The sequence below is a fragment of the Rattus norvegicus genome, chromosome 4, assembly GCF_036323735.1.
Source record: "Rattus norvegicus strain BN/NHsdMcwi chromosome 4, GRCr8, whole genome shotgun sequence".
Classification (NCBI taxonomy): domain Eukaryota; kingdom Metazoa; phylum Chordata; class Mammalia; order Rodentia; family Muridae; genus Rattus; species Rattus norvegicus.
Genome location: NC_086022.1, coordinates 26,812,304 through 26,839,511, shown reverse-complemented (window position 1 = coordinate 26,839,511; position 27,208 = coordinate 26,812,304). Strand labels below are relative to the sequence as shown.

At 41.3% G+C, this 27,208-nt stretch overlaps 1 protein-coding gene across 18 annotated transcripts in view; it reads right to left on the bottom strand.

Annotated features, from left to right (window-relative positions):
- Nucleotides 1-27,208, bottom strand: part of Adam22 (ADAM metallopeptidase domain 22) — a 254,860-nt gene that overhangs the window by 86,332 nt on the left and 141,320 nt on the right. For all 18 annotated transcript variants that reach the window (XR_010065701.1, XR_005503424.2, XR_010065699.1 and 15 more), the window contains 5 exons: nucleotides 20,003-20,085; nucleotides 12,344-12,407; nucleotides 10,550-10,616; nucleotides 5,054-5,124; nucleotides 754-828 (listed from right to left, as the gene is read on the bottom strand). Coding sequence is in view for 14 of the 18 variants with exons in the window: in XM_063286647.1 (XP_063142717.1) it covers nucleotides 754-828; nucleotides 5,054-5,124; nucleotides 10,550-10,616; nucleotides 12,344-12,407; nucleotides 20,003-20,085 (360 nt within the window). In the remaining 4 variants the exon portion in view is untranslated. The remainder of the gene's footprint in view (nucleotides 1-753; nucleotides 829-5,053; nucleotides 5,125-10,549; nucleotides 10,617-12,343; nucleotides 12,408-20,002; nucleotides 20,086-27,208) is intronic.

Genomic DNA, 27,208 nt, shown 5'->3' with positions numbered 1-27,208 from the left:
ACAAGAAATCTAAGAGGCCAAGTGATCTCTTAAGACTAAGGTAATGGGAGAAGACATGGGGGAGGAGGTGTGAGGAGGTGAATGTGATCAAAATACATTACAGACACATATGAAGATGTCATAACAACATCACTGTTGTATAAAAATATCTTTTAAAGGAAGTATTTTTTGGACCCTCATAAAAACTGCTAATTACTTCCACCTAAGCATCTTTTCTATTTATAAGTTGTTCCTAATACACATTGGGTCTGTTTACTCTTCCCCAAAGCTCCCCTCCCCACTGTGTGACAGCTTGCTATGTGTAGTAGACCTCACATGTACAATGTTGTAGCACAAATGGGCCGTTGCCAATATTTACAGCCTGTTTGCCTTAAATTCTAATAAAACTGTCCTCCAGCTTCCAACAAGTATGTGTATGTATCTGTGTGTTTGTATCTGTGTATCTCTGTATGTATGTGTATATGTGTGTGGATGTGTGGGAGTGCCTGCATGTTTGTGTGTGTGTGTGTGTGTGTGTGTTTGTGTGTATGTGTATATGTGTGTGAGTGTGTATGTGTACATGTGTGTATAGGTGTTTGTGTGTGTATGTGTGTGTTTGTGTGTGTGTGAGCATGTGTTATGTTTCCTAAGTGTGTGTGTATATATTTACACAAATGACTTTGCTTAGTCACAACTTGGTCTGGTTTCTTCTAAACTGTTTTTATACACCTAGGAGCAGGCAAAGACAGAAAGAAATGGGGAGGCAGATCTTACCATGAGATGATCATTCACGATCATCAGTTCAATGTATTTAGTTTCCTCCTCTACATTCCGAGGAAATCGAAGAAGCTGTAACACAGTGAACAAAAAGACTAAGCCTTTAAACTTCGCTGCGAAAACTGAAAAACGAAACAAAACAAAACTACCATGGGAAAAGTCAGTGATGCAAAAGTCCCCATTCCTTCAGCGTTAACTTTTGAATTTGCATCGATTTTCTGAGGTTTTGAGTAGATGCAGTACGTGTATGGATTGAAAAAAAAATCTATGAAGAATGAAAAAAAAAAAGGATAACATTGTCCTCTCTCCTGGATTCCTTTCTTCTATGGGGTACAGCAAATGACTATTGTTTTCCCACAAGGTTGACACAAATATAATTAAATATGAATGCACGCTTCGTATGCCTATGTCTTTCACGCTTGTCTTCATTAAAACATTTTTATCTAGCAATGGCATGGAAATGTGACACCGTCAGAGGAGTCTTCTTGCATTCGTTCAATTGCAGCAGTGCTTCTGACAGTGAGGGGATTGGCACGGTTTTTCTGAGGAGTCTCCAAATCTAGGAGTGGCTATGACTTTCTTCTGACATGGTTCATAGAATCCTCCCCAAGTAGTCTTGGGGTGTCTTTACCTGCTATCCCTCTCTGCTCAACAAATGTGCTGTACTCCCAACACTACAGTCAATCAATATTACCAGCAAACGCTATAGGGGCAGCCATGCCTGCTGCCCATCCATCACGCAGTCATTAACAAGACCCATGAAACTGACTTTTTTATGTCGTGGTTCGTTAGCCTTTTTTTTTTTCTTCAGTAAATCTTGTTCACTTGCCCAAAGACTACTTCTGTGATGAGGGCACAGCATCAAATCAAACCAGAATCAATACAAGAGCGAGGGGTGTATTTTTAACAAACTAAAAATACACTGCTTCATTGATTTCTTTTTTGTCTCTTTCTAAATGTGTTCTCCAGTCTTTAAAAAAAGAAAAACTCATACAACACCAATTCCAAAGAATGATGGTCTATATCTTTGTGTTTAAAAACAAAACAGGGACACTAAATTGCACCCAATGACAACAGTCTTTAAAGGAAAAAAAATGTCCAAGTAGGGCAAGATCTTTCTTTACTAGTTTACTAGTTAATCGAGCAGTCTTTCCACTGAGTCCCAGCATTTTTCTCAATGCCTTGGACTTTCATTTGAATAACACGATATCACACAAATTCAGTTTCATGGGTTCCTAAAGACCATTCTTAGCAAAGAACAAGATGTTGTGATGCTTAGAAGAGCTTCAGGACACATGCTAAAAGGATCTTTTCCTACTCTGTCAACTCTGAATAAAATAAAAATAAGCTATTTTGTGAATTAAATCTTCATGGAAATCATTTCTACCTTGATTTAACTCAAGACATCTGTGTGTGTGTGTGTGTGTGTGTGTGTGTGTGTGTGTGTGTGTGTGTACCTAGGGAGTGGTTTGTGAAACACACAGGCTTCTAAGGGTGCGATTTAGAGAGTATGTGTAGCCAGAGACACCTATGACACTGGATTTCCTAGATCAGAATCCCAGCTCCTTCTTAAGTTGTGTGCATTCTGTCCTTCTCAAAATATAGGGATCATAACAGTACTTTCATAAGAAGGATATCATGGTTTCCCCTCTCCATCTGCGCCCAGAACTAAGGCTGTCCCACAGCCCTCCAAACTCAAATCATGCCCAGAGAGAGCTGGTCTCCCAGGAGGGCTCTCACTCCTAAGCCCACAGGTGAGACCCCACTTTTGCTCCAATAACTGTCCAAAGAGAGACCTGCCAGGAGCACACAGAACACAGGAACCAGGCACCAGTCTGGGAGAGGATCCTTCCAGTCTCCATCAGCACCCAGAGCTAAGGCTACCCCACAGCCCTCTAGATGCATAGCCTGCTCAGAGAGAGCTGGTCTCTCAGGAGTGCTCTCACTCCTAAAATTACAGGCTCACAGGCCCACGGGAGGGACAAGCTCCAGTCAGAGACAGCAAGATGAACTAACAACATAGATGAACAGACGGCGAAGAGGCCAGAGCAAGAATAATCTAACCAACAGAAACCAAAGCTACTGGGCATCATCAGTACCAAGTTCTCCCACAACAGCAAGACCTGAATACTCCAACACACTGCAAAAGCAAGGTTTACACGTAAAATCACATCACCTGATGATGATAGAGGACTTTAAGAAGGACATAAATAACTCCCTTAAAGAAATACAAAAGGACACAGATAAACAAGTAGAAGTCCTTAAAGAGGAAACACAAAAAAATCCCTTAAAGAAGTACAGAAAAACACAACTAAGTGGGTAAAGGAATTGAACAAAACCATCCAGGATCTAAAAATGGAAATAGAAACAATAAAGAAAGCACAAAGAGAGACAACCCTGGAGATATAAACCCTAGGAAAGAGACCAGGAGTCATAGATGCAAGCATTACCAACAGAATGCAAGAGATAGAAGAGAGAATCTCAGGGGCAGAAAATTCCATAGAAAACATTGACACAACCATCAAAGATAATGAAAAACACAAAAAGCTCCTAACCCAAAACGTCCAGGAACACAATGAGGATACAATGAGAAGATCAAACCTAAAGATAATAGGTATAGAAGAGAGGGAAGATTCCCAACTTAAAGGGCTAGTAAATATCTTCAACAAAATCATAGAAGAAAACATCCCTAACTTAGAGAAAGAGATGCCCATAAACATACAAGAAGCATACAGAACTCTAAATAGATTGGGCCAAAAAAGAAATTCCTCCCATCACATAATAGTCAAAACACCAAAAGCAAAAAAACAAAGAAAAAATATTAAAAGCAGTAAGGGAAAAAGGTCAAGTAACATATAAAAGCAGACCCATCAGAATTTTACCAGACTTCTCAACACACACTATGAAAGCTAGAAGACCTGGTCAGATGTCATACAGACCCTAAGAGAACACAAATGCCAGCCCAGGCTACTATATCCAGCAAAACTCTCAGTTAACATAGACAGAGAAAGTAAGATGTTCCATGTCAAAACCAAATTTACACAATATCTTTGCACAAATCCAGCCCTACAAAGGATAATAGATGAAAAACTCCAACACAAGGAGGAAACCACACCTAGAAAAAGCAAGAAAGTAATCTCCTTGCAACAAAACCAAAAGAAGAGAGACACACAAACATAATTCCACCTCTAACAACAAAAATAACAGGAAACAACAATCACTATTCCTTAATATCTCTTAACATCAGCAGACTCAATTTCCCAATAAAAAGACATAGACTAACATACATAAAGAGGACCCAGCACTTTGCTGCATATAGGAAACACACCTCAGTAACAAAGATAGACACTACCTCAGAGTAAAAGGCTAGAAAAAAATTTCCAAGGAAAGGTCCCAAGAAACAAGCTGCAATAGCAATTCTAATATCAAATAAAATCAACTTTCAACAAGAAGTTATCAAAAAAAGATAAGGACACTTCATACTTGTCAAAGGAAAACACTACCAAGATGAACTCTCAATCCTGAACATCTATGCTCCAAATGCACCCACATTCATAAAAGAAACTTTACTAAAGCTCAAAGCACACATTGCACTACACACAATAATAGTGGGAGACTTCAAAGGACAGATCATGGAAACAGAAATTAAACAGAGACACAGTGAAACTAGCAGAAGTTCTAAACCAAATAGATTTAACAGACATCTATAGAACATTTCATCCTAAAACAAAAAAGTATACCTTCTTCTCAGCACCTCATGGTACCTTCTCCAAAGTTGACCATATAACTGGTCACAAAACAGGCCTCAACAGATACAGAAAGACTGAAATAATCCCATGCATCCTATCAGATCACCACGGACTAAGGCTGGTCTTCAATAAGAACAAAAACGACAGAAAGCCACACACACATGGAAATTGGACAATGTTCTACTCAATGATAACTTGGTCAAGGAAGAAATAAAGAAAGAAATTAAAGACTTCTTAGAATTTAATGAAAATGAAGGCACAACATACCCAAACTTATGAGACACAGTGAAAGCAGTGCTAATAGGAAAACCCATAACTCTGAGTGTCGCCAAAAAGAAACTGGAGAGAGTATGATCCTCCATCTTCCAACCACTTCATATAAAATAATGCACCCCGGCTGCTGCTTGCATGCATCTGTCACTGGCCCTGTCTCTCCACCCTCACAAATGCTGCACTAAGTCTTAATCCAATGGACACTGAATGTAGACCCCAAGATGGCCAGTTGACAAACATTCTGAATATCATGGCGTACACCTGCAAGCACCTACCTGTCTTTTCCTCCGCTTTAGTCTCGGCTTCAGTGTAAACTGGGGGGCAGTGATATTTATGCGTTGAAATTCTACAAGGAAATGAAAACAGTGCATTTTCCAGACTTCTCTAATAGCAGGCAAATTTCATTAGTACTTCTTTATATTTAGCGAGTACATTAAGTAACCCAGTTATGTTAACCATAAATAAATATCTAGTGGGTAAATACAACACACAGAAGCTCAAACACACCTGTCCTGATTCATGTCATTTTTTTTATAGCCATACGATAAATAGCAACATGTTGTTCATTTAAAACTTCCTTAAGTAAGCCACCTGACTGTCACTTCCATCACCAATCTTCTCTAGAGGCTGCAAGGTGAAGAAGAGAACTGGAAGCGAACACTGCACACTCTTAATTAAGGGAGGACACCAGAACATTAACTCAGTTGTGTCCAATTCATAAGCAGCTCTTCTCAGCCCATGACAAACTCTGTCTAAGGCCTTGCTTGTTCTTGCAGGGCCATGGGAGCATCTGAGTCCTTCTACTTTGCAGGTTGGAATAACACCCAACCTATTCAAGCATATAGCTTTGTCTCTGGGTTAGGTGTAAGGAAGGATTTTCTGCAAAGTGATACAAATAGATGAATGAAGTAAAGTAGATCCAGAAAGACCCACATGCTAAAGACTTGCTTGTGAGGTAACCCAGACCCAGGAAGACACACATGGTATGAACTCGCTTATAAGTAGACATCAGCTGTTACGTGGCTGGTCCCACACACGAGTATACGAGTAGCACGGATTTAACCTGGTGGTTTACTATTTCTTTTTTAAAATAATAAGAGTGAGGAGGTAGGGATTTGATCTGACAGGAGTCAGGGGGGAGACTGGGGGATGAACATGATCGAAATATATTATACGCATTGTGAAATTCTCAAAGAATGAAAACAATCTTAGGCACATTAATAGCTTTAGGACAAAAAAAAATACACCTGTAAAGAGGAGTCAGGGTACGTAATAATGAAAGCATCAGTTCACCAAAAAGATGGAAGACTTCTGCCAAACCGCTGATGAGCACGTTCAGGCGTGAACCCCTCCTGCTAGAGCCTTCATAGGAAGTTGTAACTCCAGCTGACAGTTACAAAAATCAGTGACGGCCATTCAGCTAAGCCACATTCAGGAGCGTGTCTCTCAGAAATTGTGAAATAATAAATGTTTATCCACAGGAACTAAAAATGGCTAACACAAACAGAAATCATAAATGAGTTTAAATATTTTTTTTCCTTACACGGGTCCCTATTTATTTGTAATCTTCCCTTCCCCTCCCCCCCAACAATGTGAGGAAGAGTGGAGGACACTAGTCCACTGGTCTCTTTTCCTATGCACTGACTAGTCAGGGCCCAGTTGCAGGAATGTCCTCCAGGGCAGCAGAGGTGGGATTAGGGCTACAAGGCAAGCCTTAACTAAGTAGCATGAGAAAGGCTGAGCTATAGGAGGCATTGAAATAAACAAAAACAAACATGAAAGTCCTTGAGAAAAAGGAATGAAATTTTTTGAAGTGTGATATTTTTATTTATTTATTGTTGATTTATTCACTTAACATTCCAAATGCTGCTGCCACCACCACCCCCAGTCCTTCCCCGCTCCCCATCTCTTTTGCCTCTAAGAGGGTTGGGCCCTCCCTGGGTACCCTCTCCCTACCCTGTCACATTGAGTCTCTTCAGAAATGGATGCATCCTGTCCCACTGAGGCTAAACGTGGCAGTCTTCTGCTACATATATGCTAGAGGCCTCCGTCTAGCTCATGTATGCTCTTTGGTTGGTGGTTCAGTCTCTGAGAGTTCCCTCAGTCCAGGTCAGTTGACTCTGTCGGTCTTCCCATGGAGTTCCTTTCCCCTTCAGAGCCTCAGTCCTTCCCCCAACTCTTCTGTGAAGGCCCCCAACCTCTGACCAGTGTTTGACTATGGGTGTCTGCATCTGTTTCAGTCAGCTGCTGGGTAGAACCTCTCAGAGGACAGCTAGGCTACCCTCCTGCCTTAAGCATAAATATTTATTTTAATCTAGTATATCCAGAAGGGGCTGAGAATTAGTTTTTTTGTTTTGTCGTATTTGGAGCTAGAGACTAAGCCAGTGCCTCATGCGAAACAAACAGCAAACCCTAAATATATGAGGAAACATTCTATGCTTTCCCCATGAACTGGGGAAGCATTATCAACCTGTTTTTCAACAGTTAATATAAACATTTAATATAATTTAATAAGAAGCTAAGAGGAATTATAGAAACTGACTAAGGAGATCTAAAACCTGTCTGAAAATGCAAAGGACCTAGAAGAGTTGAATTAATTTGAAGAAAACTGAAGGAAACAGTGTATCTGACTTCAAAATACAGTATAATGTCACAGTAAACCAATACACACACACACACACACACACACACACACACACACATGCATGCAATGGGTAGCTGAATGAACAGAGTCAAAGGAATACTTTATGACAATACAAATAATTCACTGTTGACAAAAGCCTTTAATCCGGCCTCTATAATTGTTTTGTTTTAACTGTTGGCTGTGGTCAAATGCAGAGTAAATCCTTCTACAATGCAACAACTGAAAGAGAAAAACTAGGACGGACAACTAGTAAGCCTACACCGTGTATCACCAATCACCAAACTTGCAGACGGAAGCTCAGTGGCACAGCACCATGCTCACTAGATTGGCTGACAAACGTGAGCACCACAGACATTCCTCAGTATCTGGTACTCGAGTTTTGGGGCAATTCCTCCGGCCACATGGTACTGATGTGTACATGTAAGGACATAATCACTCAGAAGAAACAACTCAACAACTTCTCAAGAAAAAAGTTTTTCAAAGTAGAACCCTTAGATCAAGAAAATTAGCATCTCTTGGGGACACGCTGGAAATGAAGGCTCAGAACTGTCCCAAAATGTCCTAAATTCAAGGCTCTGAGGTGAGACCAGCAATGTGTGGCTACCAACAGGTACAGGCTGAAGTCTGATGACACTAAGCCAAAGCTATACATAAACCTTCCCAGGCCATCCTCGGGTTTTTACTAGAAGAAATAAAAACATGCTTCTGCAAAGATAGAAATGGGGGGGGGGGGGCAGAAAGAAAAGACATAAAAATGTTTATGGCTGCTTATTAATAATAGTCTCAAACTGGAAAAAACCTGAGTGTCAATCAGCATAATTAATAAGAATTTGCTGCATTCATACCACAGAATAAATTCAACAATAATAAAATCAACAAACCATTGCTACTTTTGATAACATAAACCTCAGAGGCAGATGCTAAGCAAAACAAAACTAAATATAATACATGGTTCTCTATGTTTGAAGTCCTACTAAAGGCAAGACTAGTCAATAGGAAAAATAAACAGAAAAGAAACTGCAGAAGTAGAAGGCAAGCTGGGGAAACTGACCAAGGAAATGGCTCAGTAATAAAAACACTGTATCACAATTGGGATACACAGGGACATGGATACATTCAATAGGGCACACACAGAGCCCAGACAGTCACACAGGGCTTATGTTTTATGCAGGTCAGTTTCTAAAGTGTCAACTAGTCCAATAAAAATAAGATTCTTTTTTTTTCTCCAAAATGTGTTCTAAGGAACATGAGAGACATGTCACAGAAAATAAAAGGAACTATGGTCAAACTATGGCAAATACCTAACTATATTATTTCTACCTCTAGGAAATACACAAAAGACAAGCTGAAGGTGGTTCTCGTGCCCATAACACTGTTCAATTATATTCAACCTAAAATTAAAAAAAAGCACCTGATCATTTCTTGTTTTTCTTGTTTGTCACAGTAAATTATAAGTAATCTTGAAAGACAAGGCTACTCTTGTGCAGAGGCAACCTCTGATTAGAAAACTAGAAACAGGCTGAGCAGAGAGGTTTATAGCCTCAAACCCAGCCCCAAGGAGGCTAGGTCAGAAGGATCATCTCAAGACTAGGGCCAAGGTGGGCTACAGAATTGAATCCTATCAGAAAAAAAGAAAAAGAAAAAAGAAAAAAGAAAAGGAAAGAAAGAGTGCCAAGTCACTTCTGCAATTATCTCTGAAAAAGAATAACGTTAAAAAATTGTAAGTTTACATTGTAGCACTGAAGTCTTTGTAGGGAGACTTTATTATTTTAAATATTAATCAATACTGATTGCTTCCAGGAAGACCTATTACACTGTAGTTTTATTTGTAGACGGCCATTCAAGATTTACTTTGCTCCTATAACTGGCATTATAAAGTTTTATAACGTTGCTAAAGGCACAGTATCAGTCTTATAAAGTAGGAATGTCTGTGTGTTTACCGGCAGACTCTTCTAAGTAGTAGATTCTTTTTCAACTTGCATTGTTTTGTATGTGTGTCATATCTGGGGAATGCATTACCACACCTCATGTGGAGGTCAGAGAACAAATTTGAGTCAGTTCTCTGTAGTTTTCATGTGAGTTCTGGGGACGGAAGTCAGATCACTAGGCTTGTATGGTAAATACCATTACGTACTGAGCAATCTCAGTGGCCTCCAAAATGGTGAATTCCACCAAATGGGACTTTCTATCCCTTTACCAAAGTAGAAAGCATTAGTTCCTCTCTAGGGCAACTGCAAAAGGCCAATGAGTTACCACCTCACTCTAGAAAGGAATGAGCATGAGAATCTAATCTAACATTTGCGTCATTTTCTAATAAGATGATACAAACTATTAACTGCGTTTCTAATGGTAGTTTGGATTTATTCTTAGGTTGGCCACTTTTCATGGTTTCCTGTGGCTCTCTCATAGCAATCTTTCAAGTATCATAATCCTTGTCCTTTAATAGCTAAGCTGTGGGACCCAAAAACAAAGAAAGAAACAGACAAACGAGTTTTATTACCATACAAAGCAATTGCAAAAACCAAATTAATTAAAAGGAGCAAAAGACAGATTATGTCCCTTTCTCAGTCAAAGTTTCACAAACATGGTGTCCTAGCACCGAGGGCGGCTCTACTTGTCACATGACACGCGGCTGTACCTCTCTAACATTTATAGAGATTAAGCCATAAACATAACTGAGAGGAAAATGTGTGCCAATTGCATAAGTAGTATGTAAATATATAAAACGTTAAACTGTAACAGCTTTTGCTTTTAATACTGGAGATAGCGAAATAGCACATAGGGAAATGATTCGTGCCTGTGTTCAGAAAACCATCACTTCACCACCAGGGTGGATTTCCACATCTGTTACCATCTTTTACAACTGTCTCTTCTAATTCCTTACATTGATTCTTAATTTTTTTTAAGTGTTCCTCCTGTGTGCTTAAGCTGTATCTCTCCGAACTTCTCAGATGTAAATACAAAGCTAGTCTGTATTTTATTCTTGCCTTCAGTACAATGCAACGGTTTCTCTAAAATATCGTGAGCAACTGTCAATCATTCTTTAGCGTACATACTGGGCCCGAGGTAGTAACTGAATTACTGGGTTGCCATTTTTAAAAATTCCCAATATGAATAAGAACCGTACCAGATGGAAGGTCGTCCAAGGGAAATTCAAGCAGCCTGGATTTGTACACGGAGTGAAACTGAGACTCCTGCAACAACACAGGGCAGAGAGTAAGCACACGGGAAGCATGCATCTTCAGCTCCAGGCCATCATGCATGGAGAAGCTGGGACCCTAAGAGAACTGTAGCTTGACTACAAGTTCTCTAGGTTGTTCAGAGGCCATGAGCCCAGCTGCACAGCCCCCATGAAGAGTATGTTCTTCTAGCACCACACCCCCCCAATTACAACCAAAATGCCTCACAGGCAGAGCCAAAAGAGGCAGTCCTGGAAAATAAATGAACGGACCTATTTCCCCAAGGGAATGGAAGGCATCTAGGAAAATGGCTTAATGATTGGCTCCTTTCCCAGGTCCCTGCCCCCACTTTAAGAGCCAGATAGCTCCAGTAGGCAGTGACTGCAGAGCTACCAATCTTCCTGGTGACTGTGAGCGAGATGACAGATACAAGCCATGCCCAGGATCCTGACATAGATAGTTCTAGAAAGCAAGAGAAAGATGCAACACTTTTCCTTCTAAGAAAAATCATTAAGCATTTAAGTAATTTCATGTGCTGCACCTTAGTGCTAAAAGATTATAATGTCACAGTACGTAAGGTATGTATAACCTCTAAAATGTCAGTGTCATGCACAGTGATAGGCCTGTCTTAGTAGGTACACTGGTCAGACAGTTTCCCCAACAGCACTGCTTAACAGGTGGCAAAACAATGTGTATTCCTGGAATTACCTCTTCTGTAAATGTTCCCCCAGTTTCTCAGGAAACAAGGACGTTCATTTGCATATGCAAAGCAAGGATTAAAGGCTATGCTGTTTCCCCATAGACTCCATATCTGATCTTAGCTAAAGACCAGCAAGGCTACTACAGTCTAAATGTTAACTCAATCCTTTCCTAATTTGTACCAAATAAATGTATCAACTCCTAGAAGAAGAAAACTAAGAAGTCCTGGGTTTTGTGGACTTCACCGGCATGGAGCTTTGAAAGCTATGTAGAGAAGTGTGGGATCTAGAAAAGAAAGAGGGCAAAATCACACATCTGTGTTTTTATCTGTTATGGATTGAATGTATGTATCACATCCCACACTCAGAGCAACTGGTTGATGTTGGTGGCTCTTAGGTCATGTATCTGCAGAGAGGGCGTACAAGAAAATAGTAAATGTTAAAGAAGTCTGGGAGGGCAGCACCCAAACCAAGATGGCTGACATCCTCATAGGTCAAGGAAGAGATGATCAGAAATGTCTCTCTGGCAAGTAAAAATACATCAGGAAGGCGACCGCCTGCCACCCAAGGAGAGAGCCCACAGGACACCAACCTTAGTGGCATTGTGATTTGTAATGTCACATCCTACAGAACAGGGAGAAGATACTTTCTGTTGTACAAGCTGCACAGTCTATGATATTTGGTGCAGTTGTCTAAAGGACGGCACATGACACACACCAGAGACAAGTGTGGCTTCGGAACTCACTTCAGGGAAAGTATTTCCAACAGAAGAGAGGAAGGTCAAGAAAAATTAGACAGTAAAAAGTGTGTGCTTAATTTGCTTCAGTATCACTTTGTCTCTGTCTCTGTGTCTCTGTCTGTCTGTCTCTATCTCTCTGTGTCTGCCCCCCTCTGTGTGTGTGTGTGTGTGTGTGTGTGTGTGTGTGTGTGTGTGTAATCCTGTTCCTAACAATATAAAAATATAAAGAGGGTGGGAAGAGGAGAAAAGACGAATAAGGGTCTGTGCACTAACACCGACACTGGCACTGCAAATGGAGCACTTACTTGGGACATCTCATTTTCTTCAGGCTCAATGAGATATGTGTGGTTCCCATCATAGAACATCCCACTGCCAAGTACAAGAAGATAATTAGACATAGCTATCAAGTCTCATCCAGTCAACCAGAGCAAGATCATTTCAGGGTCAGCAGCACAACAACGGTTTCATTTAGTGTCTATTTCCCAAACCTATCCATCCTCACCAGATATGTAGCACATCGCACAGGCATACAACACACACACACACACACACACACACACACACACACACCACACCATACACACACCACCACATACACACAGGCATACATACAGACACACACACACACACACACACACACACACCATACACACACACACATACACACAGGCGCGCACACACACACACACACACCATACACACACACATACACACAGGCATGCACGCACACACACACACACATGCTCACATACAGACACATATAGACACACACACACACATGCTCACACACAGACACATATAGACACACACACACATGCTCACACACAGACACATATAGACACACACACACACATGCTCACACAGACACATATAGACACACATACACACACATGCTCACACAGAGACACATATAGACACATACACACACACGCACACACACACATATACTCACACACAGACACATATAGACACATACACACAACACATGCTCACACACAGACACATATAGACACATACACACACACGCACACACACACATATACTCACACACAGACACATATAGACACATACACACAACACATGCTCACACACAGACACATATAGACACACACACACACGCACACACACACACATGCTCACACACAGACACATATAGACACATACACACACATGCTCACACACAGACACATATAGACACATACACACACACACGCACACACACATATGCTCACACACAGACACATATAGACACATACACACACACAGGCTCACACACAGACACATATAGGCACATACACACATGCACACACGCACACACACGCATGCACATGTGCACAGGCACACACGCGCGCACACACACACACACGCACACGCACTTGCACATGCGCACACCTGTGCACATACACACTTCTGCAAGGCAAAGCCTCCCCACAGGCAGACCCTCCCACCTTGAAATCCATACCTTTCTAAATGTTTTCCATTGTTTATCTAAAGTGGAATCCTGAGACTTTCTACACAAAGGTGACCCTAGAATATCTGTGAAAGTATCAGGCCTTGAAGAACCCTCTTCAGATTTCTAGGCTGGGGCTCTGGAAGCCATATTTAAAGCAAATCCCAGGTCTGAGTGCCAGCATATTCCTTTAATCCCAGTGTGCTCTGTTTGCTCTGCTTCAAACCTTAAAACAAGTCTCACATGCTGGAATAGGGTAACCTAAGCTTGCAATCCCAAGTATTTAAATATGGCAGCAAGAAGATCGCGGTTTCAAGGTTGACCTGGGCAAATTCGTGAACTCCTGTTCCCGAATCAAATGTTGAAAAGAACAGCAGGTAAGGATACATCTTGGTGGTTGAGCCTTTGCCTAACATACACAGACATCCAGTCTTGGGAAAACAGCACCAAAGCTGGTAATAAACAAAAGACACCTAGATGATGCCGGTGACACAGGTTGCCTGAGATCACATCAAGAATGGCCTCCTGCCACATACTTGGAAAGTGCTTTGGTAATCAGAGTAAACACATTTCAACAACTTGCTGTGAACTAAATCTTGCCACAATTGTATGAGGGAGGAGCAGTGACCATGTTCACTGTGCAGGAGCGAGACTGGAGTAACCCTCCTAGATTCAATAACTCATATGCAGGAGGAGCATGCGTTCTCAGTACATGAGTGCATCTGCGACCTGAGACCGCCTTCACTCATTCGCTCGGTGTGAACTGACAGAGGCCCAGCAACGCTCAGCTGCAGATGCAGATGTGAAACAGTAAACAAAACAGGCCAATTCTCTGTCCTCATTTTAGGGAAAATAAAAAGTAAACACATAATAAAGAAGGAAATATAGATTAGGTGAACATGAATGTTATGGTGGAAATGAAGCAGGATAAGGTTATTAACGACACGAGTTATTAATTATCACTACAAGACTGGGTGTGAGAGAGCTGGAAGGGAGGGCTATGGGTTTCTCCTAGGAATTCAGGGAATTCAGGGCAGGGCTTCACCAGAACAACCACCTACCTACACCTGTACAAAGGGGCATTTTTGGGTGTTCTCAGGTAAGAAAAGTTTGGCATGATCCAGGAACAGGAAGAGGACAGCTCGATGAGCGTAGAATGAGCAGAGGCAGAGGAATAGAAAACTGAGGTCAGAGGCCTGGGAGAGATGAGAAGACCGCCATGCAGGATTCTAGACAGGAAATGTCCTCTCCCTGTTCTGCTTTATCTGTTTACTGAGGCAGAATGTCAGTCTTTCCTAGAGGTTGGCTTTAAACTAACAGCAATCATGCCCCCGCCCCCGCCTCTCTGCCTCTGCCTCTGCCTGCTTCTGCCTCTGCCTCTGCCTCTGCCTCTGCCTCTCTCTGCCTCTCTCTGCCTCTCTGCCTCTGCCTCTGCCTCTGCCTCTGCCTCTGCCTCTGCCTCTGCCTCTGCCTCTCCCTGCCTCTGCCTCTCTGCCTCTGCCTCTGCCTCTGCCTCTCCCTGCCCCTGCCCCTGCCCCTGCCCCTGCCCCTGCCTCTGCCTCTGCCTCTGCCTCTGCCTCTGCCTCTGCCTCTGCCTCTCCCTGCCTCTGCCTCTGCCTCTCTGCCTCTGCCTCTGCCTCTGCCTTTGCCTCTGCCTCTCCCTTTGCCTTCCAAAAGCTAGAATTACAGGCATAAGACCTTATATTTCATTCTCCCTCAATTTAAAATAATTATCCCAGCTCCTGTGTTATAATAATCTTTATAATAGTGAGCCTAAAGGCAGGGATTACTAGGGGATTATTATAATAACACAAGTAAAAGAAAATGGTTGTAATGACAGAAGTGGTGAGAACTAAACAAATTCTAGAGGGGTATGTGGTGTGTGTGTGTGTGTGTGTGTGTGTGTGTGTTTGTGTGTGTGTGTATGTGTGTGTGTGTATGTGTATTCACGAGCGTGCGTGTGTCTATGTCTGTGTATCTGTGGGTATGTGGTTATGTCTGTGTCTGTGTGTGGAGTATGGGTCTGTGTATCTACGTGTCTGTGTCTATGTGTATCACTTGTATGTGTGTATTTCTTTGTGGTGTTGAGAATTCACTCCAGGGATTTACAGGCTAAGCACATGTTATATCACTGAGCCACATGTCCAGCCTAAATATTTTTTTGTAAGGAGAACCAAAAAGCTTTGTTGAGATGTTGATGCAGACTTGCCAACAAGATGTCAACAAGGACTCCAAGGTTTGACCTGAGTACTGTAAAGGCAGCATTGACATGAAACAAAATAACGGCAGCTCCAGAAGAAACAGTGGGTAGCCCCATCAGGCAGGGGACAGGAAGAAGGGCACAAATCAAGAGTGGCTTGTGACCTCTAATGTTAGAGGCGACTTACTGCTATTCAGAAGTCCTATGAAGGGAGTCCCTTGGTGTAGTTTTATTGCTGTGAAGAGACACCATGACCAAGGCAACTTATAGCAGCAAGCATTTAATGAGAAGCTTGCTTACAGTTTCAGAGTTACTCCATGATCATCATGGCAGAAAGCATGGCATCAGGCAGGCATAGTGTTGGAGAAGTGGCTGAGAGCTAAATCCTGATCCTCAGACAGCAAGCAGGAGAGAGTAAGACTGGGTCTGGCGTGAGCTGTTGAAACCTCAAAGTCTACCCCAAATGACACACCTCTTTCAACAAGATGGCAGCTAATCCTTCCCAAACACTTCCACCGACTAGGGGCAAAGCATGTAGATATATAAGCCTATGGGGGGCATTCTCATACCAACCACCACAGGGGCATTTGAGTACATATGGTATCATCTCCGATTCAGAAAGCTCCTGAAACCACTCTGCTTAGAATATAGCATTTCTATTAAAACCAGGTGCCTCATGGTGCTACTCATCTCCTTCAGGTACCTAAGAGGAACAGAACTATGATCCTTACATTAATTTTTCAGTTTAGGATAAAAATGCTCACATCATAGCCAAGCAGTTAGCCATAGAATATCATTCGTCTCTCATTCATGAAGTAGTGAAGTCTATTCATTTCCCTGAGTTATACCTATAATGGCTTCCAGGTCTGACTCCATTTCAATTCTTTCACTGCTACTGGAACATCTTCCACATGTTTTAAATTCTTACATATCAACTAAAATAGCCATGCTCACGTCTGCTCAGTTTCCAAACATGAATGTACTTTCTGAATTTGGATGACACTGAATTTAGAATGCAGCCAGTAATAATATACCATAGTATCTGGTATATATCCCTGAGATAGATAGATAGATAGATAGATAGATAGATAGATAGATAGATAGATAGATAGATAGATAGATAGATATGAATATGGATGATATGGGGGACACCCCACCAAACAGACCAAATATGACAAACATTACTCTCTACCCTTGCTAAGAACTGGCCAGATCCATCCAGGACATTATATAACCATTACCTTTTGTCAAAATCCATGTAGCAAGTGGATTGTTTTGATTATGGTGTTACTACCTGTCATAGTTTTTGTGAACTTGGCACAAAACAAGACCTGCTCAGAAAGAGGAGGTCTTCTTTGAACTACCTGTACTAGATTGGCCCGCAGACACACCTATGGGTCATCTTCTTGAATAATGATAGACATGGGAGGGCCATCTTACTGTAGGCAGTAACACCCATGAGTAGATGGGGATAGGTTGAATAAGAGAGCAGGCTTAACAAGCTGGGGAGACCAATCCAGTAAAGAGCAGTGCCCCATAGCTCTGCCCTGGTTCCTGCCTCCTGGTTCCTGTCTTGAGTCCCTGCTCTGACTTCCCTTTAAGATGGATGGATGGATGGACTGCAGCCTTTAAGCTGAAATGAACCCTTTCCTCCCCAACTTGCTTTTGGTCAGTGTTTCTTCACAGCGATAGAAAGCAAACTAGAACACTGTCCAATGGGAAAATCAGGTTTTACCCCCACTGGTTTTTGACATATGTTGTGTAAGAAAGCATCATTAAGAAAAATTTTGAAGTTATCTGTACTTAGAAAATCCTGATTTATTATGACATAGTGTTAGTAACATAACAATAACAACAATAATAAAAATAGCCAACGGTTTCATTTGCTTTGAGGATCGATGCCTTTATATTATAACAAAAACTGTACATATGGTAAGCCAATAACAATTAGACCATGTAGCTAGAACCACAACATCAAGAAACAGCTGAGCTACATTTTTATTTTTAAGTTGAATCAAAATAAGATGAAAGGAAACCGCAGTCATTCTTACAGATCTCCACCAGAGGGCAATAAACTTACCTTTGATTTCATGTTTTTAGCTTCCCACAGTCATAAGATTTTTGTCATAACATCGAACATATATGGATCAAAACATTGTCTATTAATCCTATGAATTTGCACAAAAGTATGAAGAAGGCTTATTAATCTAATTTTCCCATTTTATGCTCTTCAACTAAATGCAGTAAAATAGAAACATGAAAAAACCCTCAGTATATACTTGGCTGTTTATAAAAGATGAATTCTGCACGAAGTCGTAAAGCTTATACCTAAACTACTATAACTTAGATAGCCTATCTCTTTTAATGCTCACCAATATTCTTTTAAAACACTGCTAGAAGCAATTGTGTCCAGAAATAGAACCATGATGATAGCAGTTCAGAAACAACAAGAAGTACAAAAGATGCTTATACCCTCTAAGAAAAGCCCAAACACAGTGTTACACAATTCTATCAGTACGTGGAGATATATCATGGATTTTCTATTAATTTCATTTTGCTTACTTTTAAGTGAAAGAGATTTTAAGGGAGATATAAAACACACTGAATTGAAGGAACTAAGGCAGGATCCTGAAAAGCATTTTTCTTGCATTCCTTAAAGGTCGGCAGGAGAGTAGAACCCAGCTGTTGTTCTCACAATCCCATGCCTGGGAGATCCCATAAAAGGGGATCGCACCATCCTCCTGGCTCTCACAGCATCCTATCCATCGGGAAACAGAAGCAAACTGAAAGGTAGAGAGCATGATGCTCACACTGTGACTGGGCCAAGACTCTGAGGGTAGAAGAGAGACAAAGAGGGGCCTCTTGTTTCTCTATCACCAAATGTCAGCAAGGAGAAACACACTACCCCTAGCTGTCGGCCATGCTGTGTTGGGATTAGCTACACCCATTTTACTATGAAAATGATTCCAACAAGTCTTTCATCTGGTAAGAAATTCAATACAATAAGCAAAGGTGCCATATCTGGAATAATCTTTACTCGAGTGGCGTACATCACATAAATATCCATTTAATTTATCATGAGAAGTATGTGGGAGCTTTGTGTTACACAGGCACACAGCCTCCCTTTTCTGGTCTTACCCTGGCAGTCTCTCTGTCTACCTGTCTAACATACCTCTTCCCAGAGTCTGGCCAGAAGTGTCTGTCACTTGGGCCACTAGCCAGAATCCCCAGCCTACCCCATCCCAGTGCCATTGTAGATTTCAGATCTAACACCCAGTGGAAGATTCTCTCAGAGTCTGCCACAGGGCCCACTCTACCTGCTGCAGGTGACATGCCTTTAGAGCCCTCACGACCCACCTGTCCTTCAGTGACAATCTCAGCTTGCATTTTGCCCAGGATTAACTTATGTTCCTTTCTCAAAGAAGACAAATATACTTATCCTGTTCCACAAAATAAACCCAGGCTGCATTTGCCCTGTCCAGCACACTGAGGTCTCAGGACTTACACATGCTACTATTGCCTTAATGTTCCTAGTGACTGGTCGACAGCAGGTCCGGGTGACAGGTGATTAGATGAAAGGGTACGCACTTCTAACTCGCTACAAAAAATATGTACTAACAAGCCCTAAAAGTAATTAAGTCTCATCTCACTTTATGCAAAATAAAATTAAGGGGAAAAAAGTAACAGGCCAGAAGGAGTGATATAGTCTAAATAGAATGCTTTGGGGTGGATCTATTGGTTTTCAAGAGGCCATAAAACAAGGAGAAATGGCCCGTGGGCATCTCCATCACGGACAGGATAGAGAGAGGTGCACACTCATGTTTACAATCTGCAAACATTCTGTGATGTGCAAGATGTGAGAACAGAAGCTCAGAAGGACAAACTTGTTCCTCAGCGCTTTCTGAATGTGCGTGCGTGCGTGCCTGTGTGTTTTCCCTTGGCTGCTGTGAGTTCTGTGAGTCCCTACTAAAGAAGGAGCTTCTGAAGTTGTCTGCAGCTTGTTTTCTGTGCAAAGAGCCATGAATTTTCATCTACTAGAATCTCTATTGCTCCGTGAAAATATAAAAAGTTAAACCAAGGAAAAATGTGGAGCTGAATTGGTTATAGGGGGTTACTCATGCCCAGGAACAGAAAGCAAAGTTACCCAAGCCACCACTGTCTGAATCTAGATGAAACTAGAAAAGTGATCCAAGTAGCACTGTATGGCAGCATTAATTTCAAAGCCTCTGGCTTCTGAAACGTTTCAGTAGTACATTAAACATAAAGAAAGGCTATTGAAATAGCAAATGTATAAATAATTTATGTGGCACTTACTGGAGTCCGTGGCATGTTGACAGGGCAACAAAGGAGGCAGGGTTTCCTCGAATCTGGCCCTGGTAATAGCAGTGTTCTCCTCCCTGGAAAGAGAAAGAGAGGGATGAGTGTGGCCAGCCAGGGACCCGAGGCCATACTGTTTCTACAGAAGGGATCTCATGCCACGCCTCCATATATGATGCTTTGCACAGGGTCTCATGACACAGATTAGCTTCATCCAGTCAATCCCAACAGAATTCTTCAAAAATGTGCCTGCTATGCAGACACCAAAGCAAAAGGCATGGGGCATAGAGATGGTCTTAACTTTGCTTTGATGCAGGTGCAACCAGAGGAGCCAAGAAAGCAACACAGAGCTAAGTGTGGCTAAATGTGTAGCCCTCACACCAGGATACGTGTAATAATCTATCTCCCGGTTCTGAGTGATAAAATTCTGAGCAACACTGAAGTAGCAATTTAACATTCAGCTGAGCAGAGAGAACCTGGAAGCATTTGACAGCCATCAGATTCTTGGGATGCACAGAGATATCTGGTTTTGTGGTGTTCTTTCTTGAAAGAGGAGTTGCTTTCCTGGTAAGCAGACTGGGGGTAGAGCTGAAAACAGGTTTCTTCTGCAACTGGTCGGATCAACTGAATTCAACTAAGAAAAAGCAAAGGGGTATACAGATGATCTGGCACCCTGTGGTGTTGTCTTTAAACACTGGCTATTGAGAGCATGATCTAGGGACCTCAGCAGTATGGAGGGATCAGAGCTTCTTAGAAGTACAGGTCTCTTGCCCCAGCAGACTTACCAACCATATCGGGATCTGTATGATCTTTAATGATTTATATGCATATGAAAGTTTGAAGAGTTCTGCCCTAAATCACCTCTCCCATTCTCCCACTAATTTATTTATTCAGCATCAGAACAATAATAATAATAATAATAATAATAATAATAATAACAATAATCAGTCTCTTATCAAATTAATATTCAGAGTTTTTTTTTTTTTAAAGAGTGAAACAGGAAAGAATGGTTAATGGAAGGGGAAATGTTACCCGCTTTAGTCTTCCTTAAAAACTAATCCTACTGCTGGGGATTTAGCTCAGTGGTAGAGCGCTTACCTAGGAAGCGCAAGGCCCTGGGTTCGGTCCCCAGCTCCAAAAAAAAAAAAAAAAAAAAAAAAAACTAATCCTACTTAAAATACCTAGAGCTTGACAAGAGGGATGAATGAGAAGACACAGGAGACAGTAGGGCTGAAGGCCTTTGCCACGGCCCAGGAGATATTCCCACAGGAGCAAGGAGCACTCAGTCTCTTGTATACCAATCACAGATGCTTATGTTGGGCTGTTGTGAGATTAAGGGAGCTAATACACAAAAAGAATGTAGGATATGTTTTGCCATGATAAGCACTCAGTGTTTGCTGTCATTACTGTTATTGTTCTGTATCAATTTACATGCATAATCCTATTAAATTCTAATATAGATCTTAGAAATATGATAACCTCTATAGTATTCAGAAGGCTATAAGTTTTTTCATTTGTTTTTGAGATGATAATATAATTACACCACTTTTCCATCCCCTTTCATGCCTCCAAACCTCCCACAGACCCTCTCTGTTCTCTTTCAAAGCTCTGGCCTCACTCTTTTACTAATTGCTGTTACATGCACATGTGAATCTGTAGATACATATATGTTCCTAAATATTGCCTGTGTAATATTACTTGTATCTATATTTTCTAGGCTGACCACTTAGCACTGGATAGTCAATTGGTGCTCTCCAATTGCATATGCCTGGGAAAGACTATTTCTCCCACTTTCAGCCTTTCTTGGTTACCTGTAATTCTTTGTGTAGGACTGAGGCTTTGTGGACTTATCCCTGTCCACGTCGGTATGTTGGCTCCTGTTATTCTTGTTCAGCTAAGAGTGAGGCATTCATGTGGGTGAGTCTTTATGGGCTAACGTCTAACACTACTGTGAAAAACAATCTCACAGAAAACTCATGTTCCCTGACTCTAAAAACCTTTTCACAGTGTACTTGACCCTTGGATGCAGGAGTGTTGTCCATCCACTGGGACTTGGCCCCAGCACTATGCATTCTGAAAGGCTATCACTTCTTTTTTTTTTTTTTTTCTTTTTTTTTTCTTTTTTTTTCCTCAGGATCATTTATTAAAAAAAAAGTAAAATAATCACAAGCTGAATGCAGAAACACATCAATACATCATCCGTCTTAGTCCAGTAGATTTCATTCAAGACATGAAGGGATGATTCAATATGTGGAAATCCATTGATATAATTCAGTATATAAAAACTGAAAAAAGTCACATGATTATATCATTAGATGCTGAAAAATATCGGGAAAATTCCATCATTTCTTTCTTTTTTTTTTTTTTTTTGTTTTTAAAGACACCTTCGCACTCTTTACTCCCTTTACCTAATGCGTCCTTAATGCACAAACAACCTAAAGAATCCAATTAAAAGAATCGAAGTTTACAACACGGCGGGACAGCGAGACCGCCATGGTTCTATATCATGACACAGTGAGTGAAGGGTTAATTTGGAATTTCTGCTCCATAAACTGTTCCCAAATGGTTTGCTGCACCCATAAGAGATAAATACACAATACTGCCGCTGCTGATCCATAGCGTGGCTTCTTTTCTTTTCTTCTCTTTTCTTTTTTTTTTTTAAGCTGAGCACAACTATTATCATTTTGTAATTAAAAGCATAAAATATATCTAACACCCAGTCCAACACTACATCAGTTATACAGAATATTTAGTTATCCATTCCATTATTATCCATTATTTAAGAAAGGCCTAAAATCTATATTATATCTTGCTAGCTTGTACACTATCTGATAACTATCCAATAAAATACGTATTTTCAGAGTTAAACAGCCTGATAGGCTATGAAACTAGAATCAGTCTTCAACCCCATCAGAAATCTGAGAACGACCAAATATCTATACACATAGGAAGCCTAACATGGCTTCCAGAACTGAGAGGTTGTAGAGACAAATCTCCACTAGTGCAGTCGCCTGTTAGGAACATGTGAGTGCAAGTCTTCAGTCTTCGGGCCCAAAATCAACTGACAGACTCTTGAAATGGAGATTTTAGGGCTAATCACCCTGTCTTGGCAGAGTTTATCAGTCAAATATTCTGCATAATTTGTCCTTTTCTGGGCAGTATAGTCTGCAGATGAAACAGGCAGTTTTGTCAAGTGGCTGCCTAGCCACAAATTATTTCCTCACCTGAAGGTAGAGATGTTCACATTCTTTGTTAAATCCACCAAAGGGGAACAGTTAGGAGCAGATATGGCTCAAAAAAAGATAAATAACTTTAAATCTCATACGTTGTGGATTTCTGACGTTTGTGAAAACCATCTATGTATATGAGACTATCTGGACTGTTGTCTTTATATCTTCTTTTTTTTTTTCAGTTACTACTGTACTTTATTGTGTTCAACCAAATCACCATGTTACAAAAATAGCAAGCTGCCATAATAAAAAATAAGGCTCCTCTATCCAGCACCAGATAGCATCATTTTACTGTCAAGCCTACAAATTGCACACTTGTATATAAACCAACCGAAGATGAGGATTGAGAGTTCATCTTGGTGGATTTTTCCTTTGATGAATATGAAGTGTCCTTCCTTATCTTTTTTGATGACTTTTAATTGAAAATTGATTTTATTTGATATTAGAATGGCTACTCCAGCTTGCTTCTTCTGACCATTTGCTTGGAAAGTTGTTTTCCAGCCTTTCACTCTGAGGTAGTGTCTGTCTTTGTCTCTGAGGTGTGTTTCCTGTAGGCAGCAGAATGCAGGGTCCTCATTGCGTATCCAGTTTGTTAATCTATGTCTTTTTATTGGGGAGTTGAGGTCATTGATGTTGAGAGATATTAAGGAATAGTGATTATTGCTTCCTGTTATATTCATATTTGGATGTGAGGGTATGTTTGTGTGCTTTTCTTCTCTTTCTTTTGTTGCCAAGACGATTAGTTTCTTGCTTCTTCTAGGGTATAGCTTGCCTCCTTATGTTGGGCTTTACCATTTATTATCCTTTGTAGTGCTGGATTTGTAGAAAGATATTGTGTAAATTTGGTTTTGTCATGGAATATCTTGGTTTCTCCATCTATGTTAATTGAGAGTTTTGCAGGATACAGTAACCTGGGCTGGCATTTGTGTTCTCTTAGGGTCTGTATGACATCTGTCCAGGATCTTCTGGCCTTCATAGTTTCTGGCGAAAAGTCTGGTGTGATTCTGATAGGTCTGCCTTTATATGTTACTTGACCTTTTTCCCTTACTGCTTTTAATATTCTTTCTTTATTTTGTGCGTTTGGTGTTTTGACAATTATGTGACGGGAGGTGTTTCTTTTCTGGTCCAATCTATTTGGAGTTCTGTAGGCTTCTTGTATGCCTATGCGTATCTCTTTTTTTAGGTTAGGGAAGTTTTCTTCTATGATTTTGTTGAAGATATTTACTGGTCCTTTGAGCTGGGAGTCTTCACTCTCTTCTATACCTATTATCCTTAGGTTTGATCTTCTCATTGAGTCCTGGATTTCCTGTATGTTTTAGACCAGTAGCTTTTTCTGCTTCACATTATCTTTGACAGTTGAGTCAATGATTTCTATGGAATCTTCTGCTCCCGAGATTCTCTCTTCCATCTCTTGTATTCTGTTGGTGAAGCTTGTATCTACAGCTCCTTGTCTTTTCTTTTGATTTTCTATGTCCAGGGTTGTTTCCATGTGTTCTTTCTTGATTGCTTCTATTTCCATTTTTAATTCCTTCAACTGTTTGATTGTGTTTTCCTGGAATTCTTTCAGGGATTTTTGCGATTCCTCTCTGTAGCCTTCTACTTGTTCTCTAAGGGAGTTCTTCACGTCTTTCTTGAAGTCCTCCAGCATCATGATCAAATATGATTTTGAAACTAGATCTTGCTTTTCTAGTGTGTTTGGATATTCCGTGTTTGCTTTGGTGGGAGAATTGGGCTCCGATGATGGCATGTAGTCTTGGTTTCTGTTGCTTGGGTTCCTGCGCTTGCCTCTCGCCATCAGATTATCTCTAGTGTTACTTTGTTCTGCTATTTCTGACTGTGGCTAGACTGTCCTATAAGCCTGTGTGTCAGGAGTGCTGTAGACCTGTTTTCCTGTTTTCTTTCAGTCAGTTATGGGGACAGAGTGTTCTGCTTTCGGGCGTGTAGTTTTTCCTCTCTACAGGTCTTCAGCTGTTCCTGTGGGCCTGTGTCTTGAGTTCACCAGGCAGGTTTCTTGCAGGGGAAAGTTGGTCCTACCTGTGGTTCCCAGGCTCAAGTTTGCTCGGGGGGTACTGCCTAAGTCCTCTCCGTGGCGGCAGCAACCGGGAAGATCTGCACCGCTCTTTCCGGGAGCCTCCGTGCACCAGGGTTCCAGATGACGTTTGGTGTTTTCCTCTGGCGTCTGGATGGGCACAGAGTGCAGTCTCTTCAGGTTTCCCAGGCGTGTCTGCCTCTCTGAAGGTTTAGCTCTCCCTCCCACGGGATTTGGGTGCAAAGAACTGTTTATCCAGTCTGTTTCCTTCAGGTTCCGGCGGTGTCTCAGGCGCAGGGGTCCTGCTGCTCCTGGGCCCTCCCCTACGGGAACCCAGAGGCCTTATACAGTTGCCTCTTGGGCCAGGGATGTGGGCAGGGGTGGGCAGTGTTGGTGGTCTCCTCCGCTCTGCAGCCTCAGGAGTGCCCACCTGATCAGGCGGTGAGGTCTCTCTCCCACGGGGTTTGGGAGCAGAGAGCTGCTGCGGGCCGGGATCCGCGGGTGTGCAAGGCTATCACTTCTAAGACTCAAGGTTGCCTACCCTTGAGTTTGCTGAGTAGAGATGCAAACTTTGGATGAATACAAATGCTGCATTCTTTTTGTACCACCACTCAGGAGTTGAAGCTAGAGCTTGTGACGTAGGTACTCCAAGTCTGAGCTTTCTCCTAGACTGATTTACTTCATGTTTTTTTTTTTCTTTTATCCTACTCTATTACTCTTAGGGACAGGACGAGTATAAATATTCCCCACTGGACTAGGAGAATGGTGAAGTATCTATAGATTCCATTCCAAATGGGCAAGCAAGCACGCGATTCAGACAGTTCTTATTTCCCAGAAAAATCTGATTGTACTAGAACTCAGAACACTAGCTTCATACAGACCACATAAAATAGTCAACAGCCGATGAGGTGGCATGTACAGAAAGTGTTTCTTTCAAGTCAAATGTGAGGGGTTGGGGATTTAGCTCAGTGGTAGAGCGCTTGCCTAGGAAGCGCAAGGCCCTGGGTTCGGTCCCCAGCTCCGAAAAAAAAAAAAAAATCAAGTCAAATGTGACCAATCCAAACAGATTTCCTCCCTCAGAGGTCTCAACAGTCAACAGTGACCAGTGAAGACAGAAGAAAGCAGGAAGAGGAAAAGGAAAACAATCACAATGATTACGCTGTAGCTCAGCAACCACAATTTGATGATGCATTCATGTGGAATAAGCTAACAGAAACACTTTATACGTTATTAAACTTTCTCTTAAATATCTACTGTGGAATCATGTCATTGTACAATTATAAGGAGGACAAATAATTCATTTTTAAAAGAACATCCCTCTACTACATTGGGAAAGAGATGATTAGATAATAGAATTTCCAATTCAGAAAAAAAAAAATAGGAGTCTATCCAGAAACACACATGCTCAGAACCTGGCACAAAAGCCTGACACTGTAAATGCAAAGAGGAACTCAATACAGTTGATTCACTGTTGAATGTTTCCATGACACTTCAAGAGAAGTACAAACTTGTAGGGTCCTCCCTTGGTAGAATATGTAATTCTTCCAGATAATGGCAAAAGTTATCATCCTGTTATAAATTTATCAGATGTTATTTATAATCAATCAACAATGATTTAAGTGAGGAAGCAGGAGGGGTGGCTCGGTGGTTAGAAGCACTGGCTACAGTAGCAGACAACTGGGTTCAATTCCCAGCACCTGAACTCTGCTTCCAGGAAATCTCATATGCTCTTCCTGTTACCGCAAGCTCTGCATGCACATGTTCCACAGACAGGTATGCAGGCAGTAGACCAATCACCTTTAAATCAATGAATCGATCAATCAATCAGTCAATCAATCATTTTCCTTTAAAGTGTCTGGTAACACGTATTATCCCAAACAAAAGACTTTAGTGTTAATGCAGTTATTTAGTTCCTTTATATTAATATAAATGACCAAATTACTC